Source organism: Tasmannia lanceolata, unplaced genomic scaffold (assembly GCF_043159265.1).
Source record: "Tasmannia lanceolata isolate RefF3 unplaced genomic scaffold, GAP_Taslan_0.1 ptg000011l, whole genome shotgun sequence".
NCBI classification, from domain to species: domain Eukaryota; kingdom Viridiplantae; phylum Streptophyta; class Magnoliopsida; order Canellales; family Winteraceae; genus Tasmannia; species Tasmannia lanceolata.
The window spans coordinates 21,689,397-21,707,380 of NW_027518688.1; the positions used below are offsets into that span (position 1 = coordinate 21,689,397).

General features: G+C 39.8%; 1 protein-coding gene across 1 annotated transcript; it reads left to right on the forward strand.

The window, feature by feature from the left end:
* Positions 1-3,896: 3,896 nt before the first annotated feature.
* On the forward strand, positions 3,897-5,502 carry LOC143886638 (endochitinase-like). The gene is made up of 3 exons (XM_077390685.1): positions 3,897-4,357; positions 4,731-4,887; positions 4,979-5,502. The coding sequence occupies exons 1-3, from the start codon at positions 3,928-3,930 to the stop codon at positions 5,346-5,348; spliced, it is 957 nt and encodes a 318-aa protein (XP_077246800.1). The 5' UTR covers positions 3,897-3,927; the 3' UTR covers positions 5,349-5,502.
* Positions 5,503-17,984: the final 12,482 nt, after the last annotated feature.

Below are 17,984 nucleotides of genomic sequence, written 5' to 3' on the forward strand. Positions count from 1 at the left end.
GGATGTGATGATGAGTACGTGTTTGTCCGCCATTCATCATATAATTTTTTCTATTTTTTATAATTTTAAGGGTTTTTTCGGAAAAAGAGTAAACCAATATGCAGAATTTGGAAAAAGAGTAACATAGAAACCAATATGCAGCATTTCGCCATATTTTCCGAATCGGGTATCTCTCGACGGAAATCATATAAAAGTAGACGTTTCAAAGTTCAGAAAGACAAAAATGCCCTTTACTACCAGAACCCAAAAACCCTATTCTATTTCCATCATACACTCTAAGGAGGCAAAGAAGCAGGAAGGGTACTGGACGGCCTACACCATAGTATGATCCAAACCGTCCATTTGACGGCCAACAACGTAAATAGGTTGTGCCGAAAAAATCATTTCCATAGGATGATCCTAGTCTTCCAATCTATAGAACATAATTTTTGGGACACAACCTATTTACATTGTGGCCCATTAAATGGACGGTTGTGCCAAAAAAATTATTTCCGTACGCAGATCCTAGCCTTCCGATATATAGAGGTTTCCATAACATGCATTTCTTCTATAGATCGGAAGGCGGGATCATCTTATGGAAATGACTTTTCCTGTCACCTTTGTCATTTGGTGTACTGATTCCCCTGCATTGAAATCCTTTTGCCTTAAATTGAATTGGGGATGACTATTATTGACTGGTCATAAGGAGAAAAAAATCCTCTCTCTCTCTCTCTCTCTCTCTCTCTCTCTCTCTCTCTCTCTCTCTGGTAAGGATCTGAGGAAGATCGTTCATCCCCTCTACGTGGCCCAATAAAAGCATGCTAAGATCATCCTATAAAATCAATTTTATAGGATGATCTTAGCCCTTCGATCTGTAGAGGAATTGTATATTTTAGACACATCTATATAATTTTTGGGCACAATCTATTTATGTTGTTGGTCATCAAATGGACGGTTTAGAAATAATTTGGAAACCGGATATTTTGGAAACCTCTATAAATCAGCATTGAGATTATCCTATAGAAATAATTTTTGGGCAGAGTCTATTTATGTAGTTGTCCATCCAATGGACGGTTTAGATCATCCTATGGGGCACAATCTACTTCGCCGCTGCCCATCAAACGGACGGTTTGGACATCTTATGGTGTAAGGTACTTTTTGAAAAAATACTAGACTATACGGGGTCTCTCTCTATTGTAGCTTGTTAGACAATTAAATTTTTTTATTTACTTAACGAACATCATTATTCGTAGCGGTGTGAATCGGGCGACGTGTGGCCCCCAAGGTATTGGGATTAATTAATTATCTTTTGGATTTCCTTTTGAATAAATAAATGCTTCCCCTAGTTGCTCTGTATATTTGTGGTTGTTTTGGCGGTGGTTGTTGTTGGAAATCGGGGCGTGCTACACTGTCTCAGGGACCCCGCTTTGGGGTGTGACAAAACTTTTGCCTTAATCTTATCTCTATAGACTGCCCGGGGCAGCTACAGATAAGGGACGAGTAGACATATCGTTGAGGCCCCATTAATGGCATTTGTGCAGCGAAAAATCGAAGCCGCCCTAAATTTGGAGCCATCTCCATATCAAGATTTTGTTCGATGCTTACACTGTTTTTGATATATGGTGGGTACAAAACTGGGGACCACACTGTATGACGGGTCACGTTCACGTAGAGCATGGTATATTCTTATATTCTTACAAAAAAATTATTTCCATAGGGGGATCCTAGCCTTCCAATCTATGGAGGTTTCCATAACATGTGGTTCATCTATAGACTAGAAGGCTGGGATCATCTTATGAAAATGATTTTTGGGGCACAACCTATTTACATTGTGGCCCATCAAAGGGATGGATTGGACCATCCAATCGTATGCCGTATAGTACTTTTTGAAAAAGACTGAACTACGCAAGCTTACACCATATAAAAACTCGAAAAAATCAGGGGATGTGGGAATATTATAATCTCAAGCCTAAAATTCTTGGGGCACAACCTATTTACGTTGTGGCCCATCAAATGGACGGTTTGGATCATCCTATGGCCCTAAATAGGTTGTGGCCAAAAAATTATTTTCATAGGATGATCCTAGCCTTCCGACCTATTGAGGTTTCCATAACATGCATTTCCTCTATAGATCGGAAGGCTGGGATCATCTTATGGAAATGATTTTTGGGTCAGAACGTATTTACATTGTGGCCCCTCAAATTGATGGTTTGGATCATCCAATTGTATGCCGTATAGTACTTTTCGAAAAATACTGATCTACGCAAGCTTACACCATATAAAAACTCTAAAACTCAGGGGATGTTGGAATATCATAATCCCACACCTAATTTGTGTGGGAATATCATAAAATTCAAGTTTCATACGCTTTGATTTAATTTGTGTTCATTGCATGTTCTAGTGTTAATTGTTGCATGATTAAAGGATTGTTTAATTAAAGCCCAAGTTGAAAACCATTAGGATTTCTTAATTACAATAGAATTTTGAATCTATGGCTCTAGGATCTTTTAATTTTTTTTGGAGAAAAACAATAAAAAATATCTACAGCCCATCTGTAGGCGGATCCTAGCCTTCCGAAATATCTACAGCCCATCAAATGGACGGTTTGGACGGTTGTGCCAAAAAAATTATTTCCGTAGGCGGATCCTAGCCTTCCGACATATAGAGGTTTCCATAACATGCATTTCTTCTATAGATCGGAAGGCTGGGATCATGGTATGGAAATAATTTTTGGGTCATTATATGGGCATTTTTCCTGTCACCTTTGTCATTTGGTGTACTGATTCCCTAACATTGAAATCCTTTTGCCTTAAATTGAATTGGGGATGACTATTATTGACTAGTCATAAGGAAAAAAAATCCTCTCTCTCTCTCTCAGGTCAGGATCTGAGGAAGATCTTTCAGCCCCTCTACGTGGCCCAATAAAAACATGCCACCTGTCCCTGGGAAAGTTTCTTTAAGCAATTATGCCGCGTTCTATTTTCTATTGACGAAATGACCATTTTGTCCCTGCCTTTTCAATTACATGATAGTGTAAGCTAGTATGCTTCAAAAAGTGCGCTAAACCATAGGATGATCCCAACTGTCCATCTGACGGGCTATAGCCAAAATACATTCTACCCCAAAAATCAATTTTATAGGATGATCTTAGCCCTACGATCTGTAGAGGAAATAGGTTGTGCCTCCAAAATCATTTCGATGGGATGATCACAACCCTCCGATCTATAAGGTTTTTCCGTAAATCAGATGGACGGTTTAGAAATAATTTGGAAACCGGATATTTTGGAAACCTCTATAAATCAGCGTTGAGATTATCCTATAGAAATAATTTTTAGGCAGAGTCTATTTATGTAGTTGTCCATCAAATGGACGGTTTAGATCATCCTATGGGGCACAATCTACTTCGTCGCTGCCCAAACGGACGGTTTGGACATCTTATGGTGTAAGGTACTTTTTGAAAAAATACTAGACTATACGGGGTCTCTCTCTATCCCTCCCTCTGTATCCAAATTGTATTCATTTATCCAAATTAATAGTGACAGACTCAGCAACATTCACTGTATGAAATTCTTTATTCTTTTCAAGAGGCATGAAGGCTAAAGGTTTCCAAAATGTGCAGCTCCTCTAAGTAGGATGATCTAAACCGTCCATTTGATGGGCGACAAATGGACGGTTTCCTTCAAACAACTTTCCAGTTTTTGAAGCGTACTGGACTGTACGGCTTACACTATCACGTAATTGGAAACGCAGGGACAAAATTGTCATTTTATCAATAAAAATAGAGCCGGGGTATAATTGCTTAATGCAACTTTCCCAAGAAAAGGTGGCTTGCTTTTATTGGGCCACGTAGAGGCGGTGAATGATCTTTAGAAAATGCTTTTCTCCCCCTCCCACACTCTATAAATAGCGCTTATGTTTCTTAGGCAACACATCTATCTACTTGCAAAAATGAGGACCTGGATCTTGATTTTGCTCTCCTTAGCCTCTTTGTTTGGTTCCTATGCACAGCCGACATGTGGAAGACAAGCTGGTGGAGCTCAGTGCCCGGGAAGGCGCTGTTGCAGCCAATATGGTTACTGTGGCCTTTCCTGCGAGTACTGCGGGAATCACTGCCAGAGCAATTGTCATCCTGACTGTCCGCCACAAAACTTCACTACGAGCGGTGATGGGGGTGTGGCCTCCATCATCAATCCATCCCTCTTCGACCAAATGCTGAAGCATCGAAATGACCTCACTTGCCAAGGCAAAGGCTTCTACACTTACAATGCTTTCATTGATGCTGCAAATGCCTTTGATGGCTTTGGCACCGTTGGGGACGTTGACACACGTAAAAGGGAGATTGCAGCTTTCTTGGCTCACACATCCCATGAAACTAATGGTGGGTTTCTAATACCATCCTAGATAGAATGAGAAATAGCCAGTGGAGGGGCTAGGGCTTCCTTACTTCAAAACGTTTCATTCACTCCATTCCTCACTAGTAATGAAAAAGGATAACTAATAACTAGTTAGAATAAAGATAACTAAGATAAGGATCAAGACAACTATAAAGTAATCTAACAAAACAACTAATTAGCATGTGAATGGATAGAGCCGTGTGGAGAGAGGATGCCGGAAAGTAGAGTCGTTGATTGTTTAGTTCATAATCTTCTAGCTCGAGCTCAAAAAATGTTTTCCCTATATATATACGTATACGTAGGGAAAGTGGGCAACTAGTATCTGTGATTAATGGATTCATTAATTGATGTATTCAGGTAAGTGGGCAACTGCACCAGGCGACCAATATTCATGGGGATATTGCTTCCTTCAAAAACAAGGCAAGAATCCAGTAGATTACTGCGTTGCAAGTGCAGAATTTCCATGCGCTTATGGTAAAAAATACCACGGCCGAGGTCCCATTCAAATCTCATAGTAAGTTCTTCTTTTTCCATGCATTTTTTTTTGTTGTTTCTAGATTTAGCTTTCTAGAGATCTATCTTGACTTTTATTTTCGTGCTTGCAGCAACTACAACTACGGCCCAGCTGGAAAAGCCATTGGGGCAAACCTTCTCGCCAACCCTGATCTAGTTTCCACTGATGCTACCGTTTCATTTAAGACAGCAATATGGTATTGGATGACTTCTAAATCACAAAAACCTTCCTGCCATGATGCCATCACAGGCCGATGGACACCATCCAATGAAGATAAGACCGCGGGTCGCCTTCCTGGATTCGGTGTTTCCACCAACATCATCAATGGGGGACTCGAATGTGGCAAAGGGAACAATGTTGCGGTCGCAAACCGCATCGGATTTTACAAGAGATACTGCGACATACTTGGTGTGAGCTATGGTACCAACCTTGACTGCTACAACCAAAAGCCTTTTGCTTAGTTAATTAGGCTTTTTCTATGTATTTGAATAAGTGACTACTAGTGTCATCTATGTAAAAGTATATGTATATGTCAAAGACCATTTGGCATTAGTATTAAAATCCTCTCTAAATATAAGTTGATTAAATAAAACTATAAGGAGGATGCATTAGAAATCTAAAGTGTGATGATTCTACGAAACGTGGCGATCGTCCTTATATGACAAGATAATAAACCAGACCTACAAGCCGCGGATAATCATTCTCGGCATCCGACTTTCACTAATCTTAGACACCTCGTCCAATTGAGATATCTCATTACAAAAGTTTTTAGCTTTCATAAAATAATCAGAAACAGATAAATTACCTTGTGTTAATGAGCCGATCTCGTTCTCCAAGAACTGCAACCGTGCATCGTTCGCCCGTGAAAAGAGAGATGAGAGTGCCTCCCACGGTTCTTTTGGAGTTTTAGCATCTCTAATATGCTCAATCAACTCCTTCTGTATTGGATCAAGTACGCCGTGGTTTGCATATGTTTTATTTTTGAAAAATCTGTTAGTTGATTTACTCTTCTGTATTTTCTTGGATTTCATTTCATGCAAATCTCTACATATTTGATCTGTGTTGTATGTTCATTATTACTCTATAGAACGTTTATGATTGGGCCCGAGTGGGCCGTGACTGATGATTAGGTCTGAGTGGGCCGGTTGGTGCCTTCTACATGGTGACTGATGATTGGGTGTGGGTGGGCCGGTTGGTGCCTTGTGCACGGTTACTAGCATAGCTATGAATTGATATCCCGAACTTAACTAGTTGGAGGGTGATAACTGGTGCGTAGTCACGTAAAGATCGGTATTTTTCCTCCATAGTGAGTGCTTGATGGTGGGAAAGTTTTCGATTCGTTACCTCTGCCAGGTAGGAGCTGTAAAACTTGGCCGCGACTACTTGGGTCCGATCGACAACCACGCAAGTATGGGATGTTAAGCTGGCAAATTGTGATAGCCCGTCACTTTGAGAGGTGATCGAGGCCATAGCTATGTCTAGTGTGGAATTGTGAACTAGTTGAATTATTTGTATCATGAAACCTGTGTGTATTGTTCCAAACTATTAGTTATGTGCGGATTATTCCAATTGATAGTTATGTCGCTTTGTATTTATTTCGTGATACTAGTTTTGCTTTGGAAAAAATATGCATTTATCTTATTTAAATGTTTTGGTCGTGTTTTGTATACTTGATCCAACCGATGTAGATTCTTTGTTATGTATTGAGCATAAAAGCTCATTCCACGTTGTCTATCATTTTTTAGATAATGAACCGTAGGTAGCAGGTCGTGGGGAATGGGAGTGGGAAACGGCTTGGCTTTATTAGAGACTATTGTAGCTTGTCAGACAATTAAATTTGTTTATTTACTTAACGAGCATCATTATTCGTAGCGGTGTGAATCGGGCGACATGTGGCCCTCAAGGTATTGGGATTAATTAATTATCTTTTGGATTTTCTTTTGAATAAATAAATGTTTCCGCTAGTTGCTCTGTATATCTCTGATATCGGTTATTTGTGGTTGTTTTGGCCTTGCATGTCCATGTGGTTGTTGTTGGAAATCGGGGCGTGCTGCACTGTCTCAGGGACCCCGGTTTGCGGTGTGACAAAACTTATGCCTTAATCTTATCTCTACAGACTGCCCGGGGCAGCTACAGATAAGGGACGAGAGAGACATTGTCATTCGGTAGAGATCTGTGATGTACCTTTAGTATCATCCACCTGGACAAGTAGACACATCGTTGAGGCCCCATTAATGGCATTTGTGCCGGGGAAATTCGAAGCCGCCCTAAATTTGGAGCCATCTCCATATCAAGATATTGTTCGATGCTTACACTGTTTTTGATATATGGCGGGTACAAAACTGGGGACCACACTGTATGGCGGGTCACGTTCACGTAGAGCATGGTATATTCTTATATTCTCAATAAAAAATTCTTTCCATAGGTGGATCCTAGCCTTCCAATCTATAGAGGTTTCCATAACATGTGGTTCATCTATAGACTAGAAGGCTGGGATCATCTTATGGAAATGATTTTTGGGGCACAACCTATTTACATTGTGGGCCATCAAAGGGACGGATTGGATCATCCAATCGTATGCCGTATAGTACTTTTTGAAAAAGACTGAACTACGCAAGCTTACACCATATAAAAACTAGAAAAATCAGGGGATGTGGGAATATCATAATCTCACGCCTAAAATTCTTGGGGCACAACCTATTTACGTTGTGGCCCATCAAATGAACGGTTTGGATCATCCTATGGCCCTAAATAGGTTGTGGCCAAAAAATTATTTCCATAGGATGATCCTAGCCTTCCGATCTATTGAGGTTTCCATAACATGCATTTCCTTTATAGATCGGAAGGCTGGGATCATCTTATGGAAATGATTTTTGGGTCAGAACGTATTTATATTGTGGCCCATCAAATGGATGGTTTGGATCATCCAATTGTATGCCGTATAGTACTTTTTGAAAAATACTGATCTACGCAAGCTTACACCATATAAAAACTCTAAAACTCAGGGGATGTTGGAATATCATAATCCCACACCTAAAATTCTTGGGGCACAACCTATTTACGTTGTGGCCCATCAAATGGACGTTTGGATCATCCTATGGCCCTAAATAGGTTGTGGCCGAAAGATTATTTCCATAGAATGATCCTAGCCTTCCGACGTATTGAGGTTCCATAACATGCATTTCCTCTATAGATTGGAAGGCTGGGATCATCTTATGGAAATGATTTTTGGGTCACAACCTATTTACATTGTGGCCCATAAAATGGATGGTTTGGATCATCCTATGGTGTGTTGCACATTACTTTTCTGAAAAATACCGAACTATGCAAGCTTACACTATATAAAAGCTCTAAAAATCAAAGGTAGTGGGAATGTCATAACCCTGACCCTAGAGTTCTTTAAATAAAGGTACATTTGTCATTTTAAATTTTAAAATCATTATATGTTTGAATTCGGTCCAGAGACTTGTCAAATTTACCCCACTTGCAAAAAAATGGCCAAATGCCATTACCAAACTATGTTACTCTTTTCACAAATAGTGCATAGTTGGTTACTCTTTTTGCAAAGACCCCTACAAACACGAGAAGGCATATCCAGTAACTAATTTGGGCATTTTTCCTGTCACCATTGAATTCCTTTTGCCTTAAATTCAATTGGGGATGACTATAATTGACTAGTCATAAGGAAAAAAAATCCTCTCTCTCTCTCTCTCTCCTACCCTCTATAAATAGCGCTTATGTTTCTTAGGCAACACATCTATCTACTGGCAAAAATGAGGACCTGGATCTTGATTTTGCTCTCCTTAGCCTCTTTGTTTGGTTCCTTTGCAGAGCAATGTGGAAGACAAGCTGGTGGAACTCAGTGCCAGGGAAGGCGCTGTTGCAGCCAATATGGTTACTGTGGCCTTACCTGCGAGTACTGCGGGGCAGGCTGCCAGAGCAATTGTCATCCTGACTGTTTAACACAAAACTTCACTACGAGCGGTGATGGGGGTGTGGCCTCCATCATCAATCCATCCCTCTTCGACCAAATGCTGAAGCATCAAAATGACCCCACTTGCCAAGGCAAAGGCTTCTACACTTACAATGCTTTCATTGATGCTGCAAATTCCTTTGATGGCTTTGGCACCGTTGGGGACGTTGACACACGTAAAAGGGAGATTGCAGCTTTCTTGGCTCACACATCCCATGAAACTAATGGTGGGTTTCTAATACCATCCTAGATCGTATTGTGAAAAAAATAAAAATTGAAGAAAACAAAGAATGAGAAATAGCCAGTAGAGGGCCTAGGGCCTCCTTACTTCAAAACGTTTCATTCACTACATTCCTCAATAGTAATGAAAAAGGATAACTAACAACTAGTTAGAATAAAGATAACTAAGATACGGATAAAGATAACTATAAAGTAATCTAACAAAACAACTAATTAGCATGGGAATGGATAGAGCCCTTTGGAGAGAGGATGCTGGAAAGTAGAGTCGTATCAGTGTCCCTATTTACTATGTCCAATGTCGTTGATTGTGTTGATGGTTTAGTTCATAATCTTCTAGCTCGAGCTCACAAAATGTTTTCCCTATATATATATATATATATATATATATATATATATATATATATATATATATATATATATATATATATATATATATATGTGGGAATTGCTAGCGTCCATCGCAAAAGCGTTTTCGCGGTTGGTCTGTCGCACAAGGAGACAAAAGCTGTTGTTTTCATTAACGAGGTGGCTGGTCTGACGTGCACCAAACCAGCCTCGGAAACCCTTTTGCGATGCAGCTTAGAAAATCCCTTTATATATATATATATATATATATATATATATATATATATATATATGTGAGAAAAGTGCGCACCAACGCCTCCCATTGGTGCGTTTTAGCAGGACCCAGCGGGACCCAAACATTTAAATGAATGGGAGGCGTTATAACAACTTAAGCACACCAAAAAAATGGTGCGCTTAACAGTTTTCTCTCTCTCTCTCTCTCTCTCTCTCTCTCTCTCTCTATATATATATATATATATATATATATATATATATATATATATATATATATATATATATATATATTATGCGTGTTAGTTTTTCAACTTAACGTGGATCTAGTATCTGTGATTAATTAATGATTCATTAATTGATGTATTCAGGTAAGTGGGCAACTGCACCAGGCGACCAATATTCATGGGGATATTGCTTCCTTCAAAAACAAGGCGAGAATCCAGTAGATTACTGCGTTGCAAGTGCAGAATTTCCATGCGCTTATGGTAAAAAATACCACGGCCGAGGTCCCATTCAAATCTCAAAGTAAGTTCTTCTTTTTCTAAGATTTAGCTTTCTAGAGATCTATCTTGACTTGTATTTTCGTGCTTGCAGCAACTACAACTACGGCTCAGCTGGAAAAGCCATTGGGGCAAACCTTCTCGCCAACCCTGATCAAGTTTCCACTGATGCTACCGTTTCATTTGAGACAGCAATATGGTATTGGATGACTTCTAAATCACAAAAACCTTCCTGCCATGATGCCATCACAGGCCGATGGACACCATCCAATGAAGATAAGACCGCGGGTCACCTTCCTGGATTCGGTGTTTCCATCAACATCATCAATGGGGGACTTGAATGTGGCAAAGGGAACAATGTTGCGGTCGCAAACCGCATCGGATTTTACAAGAGATACTGCGACATACTTGGTGTGAGCTATGGTACCAACATTGACTGCTACAACCAAAAGCCTTTTGCTTAGTTAATTAGGCTTTTTCTATGTATTTGAATAAGTGACTGCTAGTGTCATCTATGTAAAAGTATATGTATATGTCAAAGACCATTTGGCATTAGTATTAAAATCCTCTCTAAATATAAGTTGATTAAATAAAACTATAAGGAGGATGCATTAGAAATCTAAAGTGTGATGATTCTACGAAACATGGCGATCGTCCTTATATGACAAGATAATAAACCAGACCTTCTATTTCTCAAAGTAACTTTATTATTGTGGTTTTTTCATAAAATTATCATCGATTATCGATTACCCCTTGATATAAGGTGCATAGGACATACATATGTGTCACGCCCCGACTCAATATCCACACCGGGCACACGACAGCGCTGCACACCTGCAAGGCGAACCCTCAAGCATGCAAGGCATTCGATACCACAAGCAATACAATCATATGTCTAAAATAAATCTAGGCATATATCATAGTACTAAAGTCAATGTAAGACATCAATATTTATTAGAAAATTCATTAGGGTCCACCTTGTTCGAAGATCCAAACCACTCATTTGTTGGGCCCCGGTGCAAATCTCCTTTCCCATAAAAGCATATGACTAGAATGATCCTAACTCTTCAATCTGTCATACGGTGTCCTCGGTATAGAGATGGAAGAGTTAGGATCATCCTATGAAGATGATTTTATAGGAATGGCATGTTTGCATTGGGCCCAGGAAATGGATGGTTTGGATTTTGAAAAAGGTGGGCCCAAGTATTTATTTAAAAAAAAAGGTCATATATGGTCTTCGCATGTAGGTGCATGTATTTTTTTAAACACAGTTGGGCCTAGCTGTTCAAAGATAATACTCAGTTGTGTTCCCCCAAAAATCATCTTCATAGCTAGGATGATGCTAACTCTTCAGTTTGTTATATGGTGCCTTCAATTTTAGGATTAGGATCATCCTATGGAGATGATTTTCTGGGCAAGGCCTACCTATTCAAAGACCTAAAACTTTTGCTAGGCCCACCAAGGAGTTGTGTTGACAGAGATAGAGAAGGTTGTGAGAGTATATATATATATATATGGTTTGTGTGTGTGTGTGAGAGAGAGAGAGAGAGTTGAGGGTGTGTACGGTTTTAAGAGAGAGAGAGAGGGAGAATGAATTTATTTTAGAAGGGTGTGAATTCATCATTGAACTTTAAGAGTTGTGAGGGTGGATATGGTTTTAAGAGAGAGAGAGAGAGAGGGAGAATGAATTTATTTTACAAGGGTGTGAATTCATCATTGAACTTTAATTTAATATAATAGAAATATGAGTCAGTAAACTCAGATAAAATTAGGGAGTCGGGTTCAGGTTATATTCGGTTGCCTGAGGCCTCAACCCTAACCCAACCCCGAAATAAAATTGGTTTATTAGCTGGCTGATCTGGACCACCATTTCTAGAATGCGTCATGGTTCAAAAACAAACTGATAAGACAATCTTACTCACAAACATCGGTGGAAAATTGGACAGTTTCACCATTTCTATTCCAGCCACTCTTTTAGAGTCGGTTACTCATCTGATAAATGATAATTATTTTTGAAATGGCAAATTTTATAAAAGAATTAGAAGGAACACCCAAAAGGGAATACCCAAAGTTACAGAATAAAAAATAAAAAACTAATTACACAATGAATGGGACATCAAATAGGAAATTGATCAGACCAATTCATCGAGTTGCATACCACCCCTCTTCAAGCCAACGCATCTGCCTTCTCATTAGCAGACCTTCTAACATGAATCAACTCAATATCTGATTCCGCCAATATATCTTCCATTTCTTCAAAAGGATCCAAAAACCTCTAAGGTGGAGCCACCACATCTGATAAATGAAAATAAAAACAATTATTTGACCAGTTCAATATCCGTACTAAAATGGTTTGGAAATGTGATTATATAATGGTACGACTAGGATTGCTTGTCCTTGCACCCAACTAAACAATAACTTGAACTAGTATTGTTTAAGTTTAATTTAGTCGGACCGTCAATTTATATTGTTATCTTATGCAAGAAACAGTAGTTGAGTTCCAAAGACCAAACACAAAGTCCACAGAAAGGTCTTCCCGCAATTCATCTAGAACTGGAAGAGGCATTACCTAATAAGGAGGGCATTCATGCCACAAACCGATCATGATGATTTGCATTATTTCAAGCAGTGTGAACAAAATGCTTGCTACATGGAACTCCATCTTACAACTATTCAATGATGTACTAAAGAATAGATCCAAACAATAGAATATTGATACTGATGGCTTGAGTCAGAAGGCAAATAAATTTGAATGCAAGCTGAATTTGTGGGGTTCAAGCGTTTAAATGGACTACATGAGGAAGATGGGGACTTCAAAGAGAGATGAATGAGATCAAATCGATTAACAGGAGATACGGGATATGCATGTCTACGATGGGTCTCTGTTCATTGAAAATTATTTAAAACAAATCTGTACGGTCTGCCAAAGCTAATAGTCTTCCCTTATTATTGGCTCGCTCTTTCAGAAAATTGCCATCTATTACCCCTCGATATGAGGGGGGACATACGATATACACGGGATGGAGTTGATGCAGCGGCATGTCGAGGAAAGGAGAAGATCACCAACCTTCGAAAAAGAATCCTTGAATCCACGAGGAAGATGCTAGAAAATTAAACTTGTATTCAAATTTTCATTCATGGAAAACTAGTTTCATACACCGAATGTCCAATATTTATTGGCTTTTCTTATTTCTCCTTTCCTTAATTGACTCAAACTCTTGTTCACACTTAAACTCTAAATCCTAACTATGACTAAGACTCTAACTTCATCATCAACTAGGACTCAAACAGAAACCATCCTAAGTAAGAATTCAACATTTATATAAAAAATTGTCTACTTACAATATACACTTTGGTTGTATAGCTGGCTGATCAGGACTGCCAATATGGTGGGCCCCAACTAGAATGAGACATTCTCCAAAATCAAGATGATTAGACAATCCGACCCATTCAAATCAGTAAAAACTTAGACGTTTTCACGGTTTCTATTTGAGGCGTTAATTTGAAAGCGGTCGACCAGTTAATAAGGATAATTATCTGATAAGTGTAATTTTAATGTTAAAATGATTTGAGTACCCCCTAATAGGATGATAAGGCTTAACCCAGAGGATCAAACAAGAATCGTACCTGAAGCGTACGATACGAAAATTGCACTAGAATCCATTAGGGAATGATAGAACACCGTTTTATAAGAATAGAAAATATGGAAAAAGATGATAGGGAAAAGGGCAAGAATGAGTTAATTCGAGGAAACTCAGGCCTCCATTGAGTTAATTCGAGGAAACTCGGCCTCCAATAAGCTAACCGCACTAAATTTGATTATTCCTTGCTCAAAAGCCATACGACATAGGTAACTAATGCATTCCAAAGTGGGATCGCTTTTGGCCTCCTCCATCACCACCCGTCACCTCAATCTCTAACCCAATCCTCATCCCCATCTCCATTTCTCTTCATCTTCCACCATCCCACTTATCCTGTTCAAAATAACACCTTGGAGGGGAGGATGAATCAAAAGAGGTCAAAATTAAAAAATCAGAGGCAAGGGGATTGGTTTTGCCCATCCTGTGCTTATTACAATTCAAATGGATGACTAGGTGTCGATGATGCTTTCAGAGGAAGAAGAATTCATCACCCTCAGTTTATTGTCCGGTGAGTGTGGCTCAGGACGGAAATAGAAAGCTTGATCAGCGGTGGAGGCAGGGGGATTGGTCCTGCTCATCTTGCAATTATTCAAACTTTAAAAGATGGAGTAAATGTCGTTGTTGCCACCTGGATCGTAAACAAAAGCCTTCATATCCATCCCCTACCACATCAGGGCCTGGAGGCCAGATAGTTTCGGAATCTGATCCATGGCCTGACTCTGGGATAATCTCGTCCTCTATGGTGGAAGATGGATCTCTGTCAATCTCTATTTCTGGCAAGGAGGTAGAAACAAGAATGGATTCCTTAAAGGCATGTTTGGTGGGTAGAAGGAATGATTTGTCTGGATCCCTTCAGGATCTATGGGTGTGGGCCAAAAATTCTTGGAATTCTCCCTCCCTCGCCTGCCCGTGTTTACTCTCCAACGACAAGATCCTTTTTATTTTTGATTATGAAGAGGTGGCCTATAGGATTCTGGTTTTGGAAATTGGAATGACTGAGTACCCCTATCTTCCCTTTCCCATTGGTCCCCAGATTATATTAAGGGCTCTAAGACACTATGGGTCTACTTTTACGATATCGCATTACATGTGTGGGACTCCTCAAACAATTCCATCGAATTGAGTATGATTGTATGTGTGATAGCATCTACTATACCAGGAATATCAATGCCGACGGTTGAAGGCTTGGGAAATCTTTTTGGGCAGGTTACGGAAGTGAAAATGGAGGGCCTCCATAATCAATGTATGTGTTTTGATTAGCCAAAATCTACGCCCCTCGTTGGAAATTTTCTCTCATTGGGAAGCTATGGATTTCCAATTATTGTTACATGGTTGGAGTCTCCATCCAGGGATCCAGGTGCCCCCAATTGGACCCTGAAAATGGTCAGAGAGATTCTTTGTTGATTGCCTCACCGGGAAACAGGACGTCGGTGCGCCCCCTGGAGATTCAGGCCAGGCGGCCAGTTGGCATTCTGAATCCCTCTCATCAGGATTCAAATTTCAAATTTCCAAGGGCCAGATTTGGAAATTTGCAAGGCTCGCTTCCCAAGCCTAGTCTGAAAGGACATCCGAATTTTGATTCAGGGTCGCGAGATCAGGGCCCTGTTTTAGCTCAGAATAATAGACAGTGGCGCAATCCAGCTATGACCAGGATGAATCAGGATTCTGGAAATCATGGTCAGTATTTAGAAGAGGGTGGGCCCTCATTCGTGGCATGCTCGGTATAAGTGCAAATTTCTTTGGGTGTCTTACTTCCTGACAGTTGCACTTTTTGGATGATTCTGGCATCTTCTGTTGGTGATGCTATCAAGAAGAAGTCCCAATTGATATAAAAATGTTAAAGGATATCTTCAAATAATGAACAGATCTCTAATCCTGGAGCTACTTTCCAGGCATGGGAAGTTAAAGAGTCTTTGCGTCTTTTGGGTGTTGGCGGTTATTGTAATGTGCATCCCCTCAACGGCAATGGGGCCAGAACGTTGAGAAGCGTGAAGGACACCAACCTTCATAGGATTGGAGGATGGCTGAATTGTAGTAGGGATAATCTTAGTACCAGAAGGAAAATTTAATGATGAAATTAGGAAGCGCCACTTTGGTGCAATTAATGCCGCTTCATGATAGCAGGAGATTCTTCACAACTTTGGGTTACTAGCCTTCCCTTTGTATCCATTCTGTGGCGATACGTTGTTTTTGGGTGATCTTCTTATCTGTTTCCTTTGGGTTGGGGACCTGGGATTTAAATGGAAAGTCAGAACGATTCGGTATCTCCTCCCCCTTGCCCTTCCTCTTCAACCCGTGGCAAAACAATAATGTTGCCGGCATGAACGGAGCCAGAGGGGGGCAAGGGGAGGCAACTGCCCCCCTAAAAAATCTGAAAAAAAAACTTATGTGGCTTTCTAATATTCCAAAACTATCATTTTCTCAGCTTTCTAAAACGCAACCTTTCAAAATTTTAGTGATTTTTCTAAAACGTCTTCCCTCCAAGATTTTAGAGATTTCCCAAAAGCAAATCATGCTCTTTCCAAAATCACAACTATCCTAAATTTTATAACCGGACTCAATCTCTCTCTCTCTCTCTCTCCAACTCCATCTCTCTCTCCCTAATCTCCATCTCTCTCTCTCTCTCTCTCTCTCTCTCTCTCTCTCTCGGGTCTCCATCTCAAGCTCCTTCTCTCGAATCTCCCTTTCATCGAAGCAAATAGTGAATTTTGACTTGAGTTGTGATCTTGATTTTTTTATTTGTAATACGGTGTTGGTTTATCTCTCTCTGTTTTTTTTTTTTTTTTGCAATATAATTGCAAATTATGAATTCCAAATTTTTGTTTTTGATGAATTTCATTGAGTACTTCTCTTACCTCGTTTTAATGTTTGGTCCCACTTTGAAAGCCAATGGAAAGTTGGAAACCTCTTAATTAAATTAGAAATTTCTCAAATTACTAAACTAATAGTCTAATGTAGTAATATCTAATTATCTATGGTTTTAGACTTTTAGCCCTAAACGAGCTTTTACGAGCCGAGCCGAGCCGAGCCAGGCTAACTCGGGCTCGGCTCGGCTCGTTAAGGATTCGAGCCGAGCTCAAACCGAGCCCGAGCGAGCCGCCGAGCCCGACCCAAAATTGACACCCTTAGTTGGATATGATATTTCTTGTCTCCTATTTTATACTTGCACTCTTCATCTTTATGTGACCCGGTTCTCATTGGCTGATATAATTCGCAACAATCTATTAAGAGAAGTGAAAATACAGATGATATATGCACTCCCTTGTTTTGCTCCGTTTTTATACCTTTCGTTTGGATGTTGTTAGCTTATTTGGTGAAAACAAGTTAGTTTCAGAGCATATCTGGCTACCATTAATTTTTTTTTTCCTGGAAAATATAAGCTTACCAAATGGTGAGGGAGGGTGGGAGAGGCGGGGACATAAGAGGGACTTAGTGGGGAAAGGGGAAGAAAAGAATGAAAAACAAGGTAACCAAGAAAAAAAAAGAGGGGCAGGGGGAGGGTGGGAGGGGGGGAGAGTGATAAATCAACCCCCATATATCTTAAATAGACCCCTTTTAACGTAAAACCTTTGGGGTGTGAGTTACTCGCTTGTACGGTGTTTAACAGCAGATGAAAACTTTTTTCACCTGCTCTAACGGTTTACCTTAAAAGGGGTCGATTTAAGATATATGGGGGTCCATTTATCACTGCCCAAAAAATATTATGGTTGCCAAACATGGCCTTGATATGAGCTTTTTTCAGAAAACTTATCAAACAGCCAAGCGGACTAAGTCTGTAACAAAGAAACCAGTTATAGAGAAAATCCTAGAAAAAAACTTAAGCCATTTATTGGGCCCTAATCTCATCTCTATAGACGGCTTGCAGGAAGATAAGTGGTGAGAGACATTGTCCTCATAAGGTAAAGATAAAGTGATGAAAAACTTGCGCCATTTATTGGGCCCTAATCTTATCTGTAAACAACTTTCAATTTCTCGAATGCTATTAATTAATGACAAAGATTTTCTAGATATGGGGGTATGAAAAGGGGGGACCATCCTGAATGGAAGGTCGAGATCATGCAGAATGTGAGTGGGCCCCATTTTAAGCTTCCGGCGGTATATCCTTTTTTTTAATGAAGATGCCAATTTTATTAAATAATAATGGATTAGATGTGCACAGCGGGC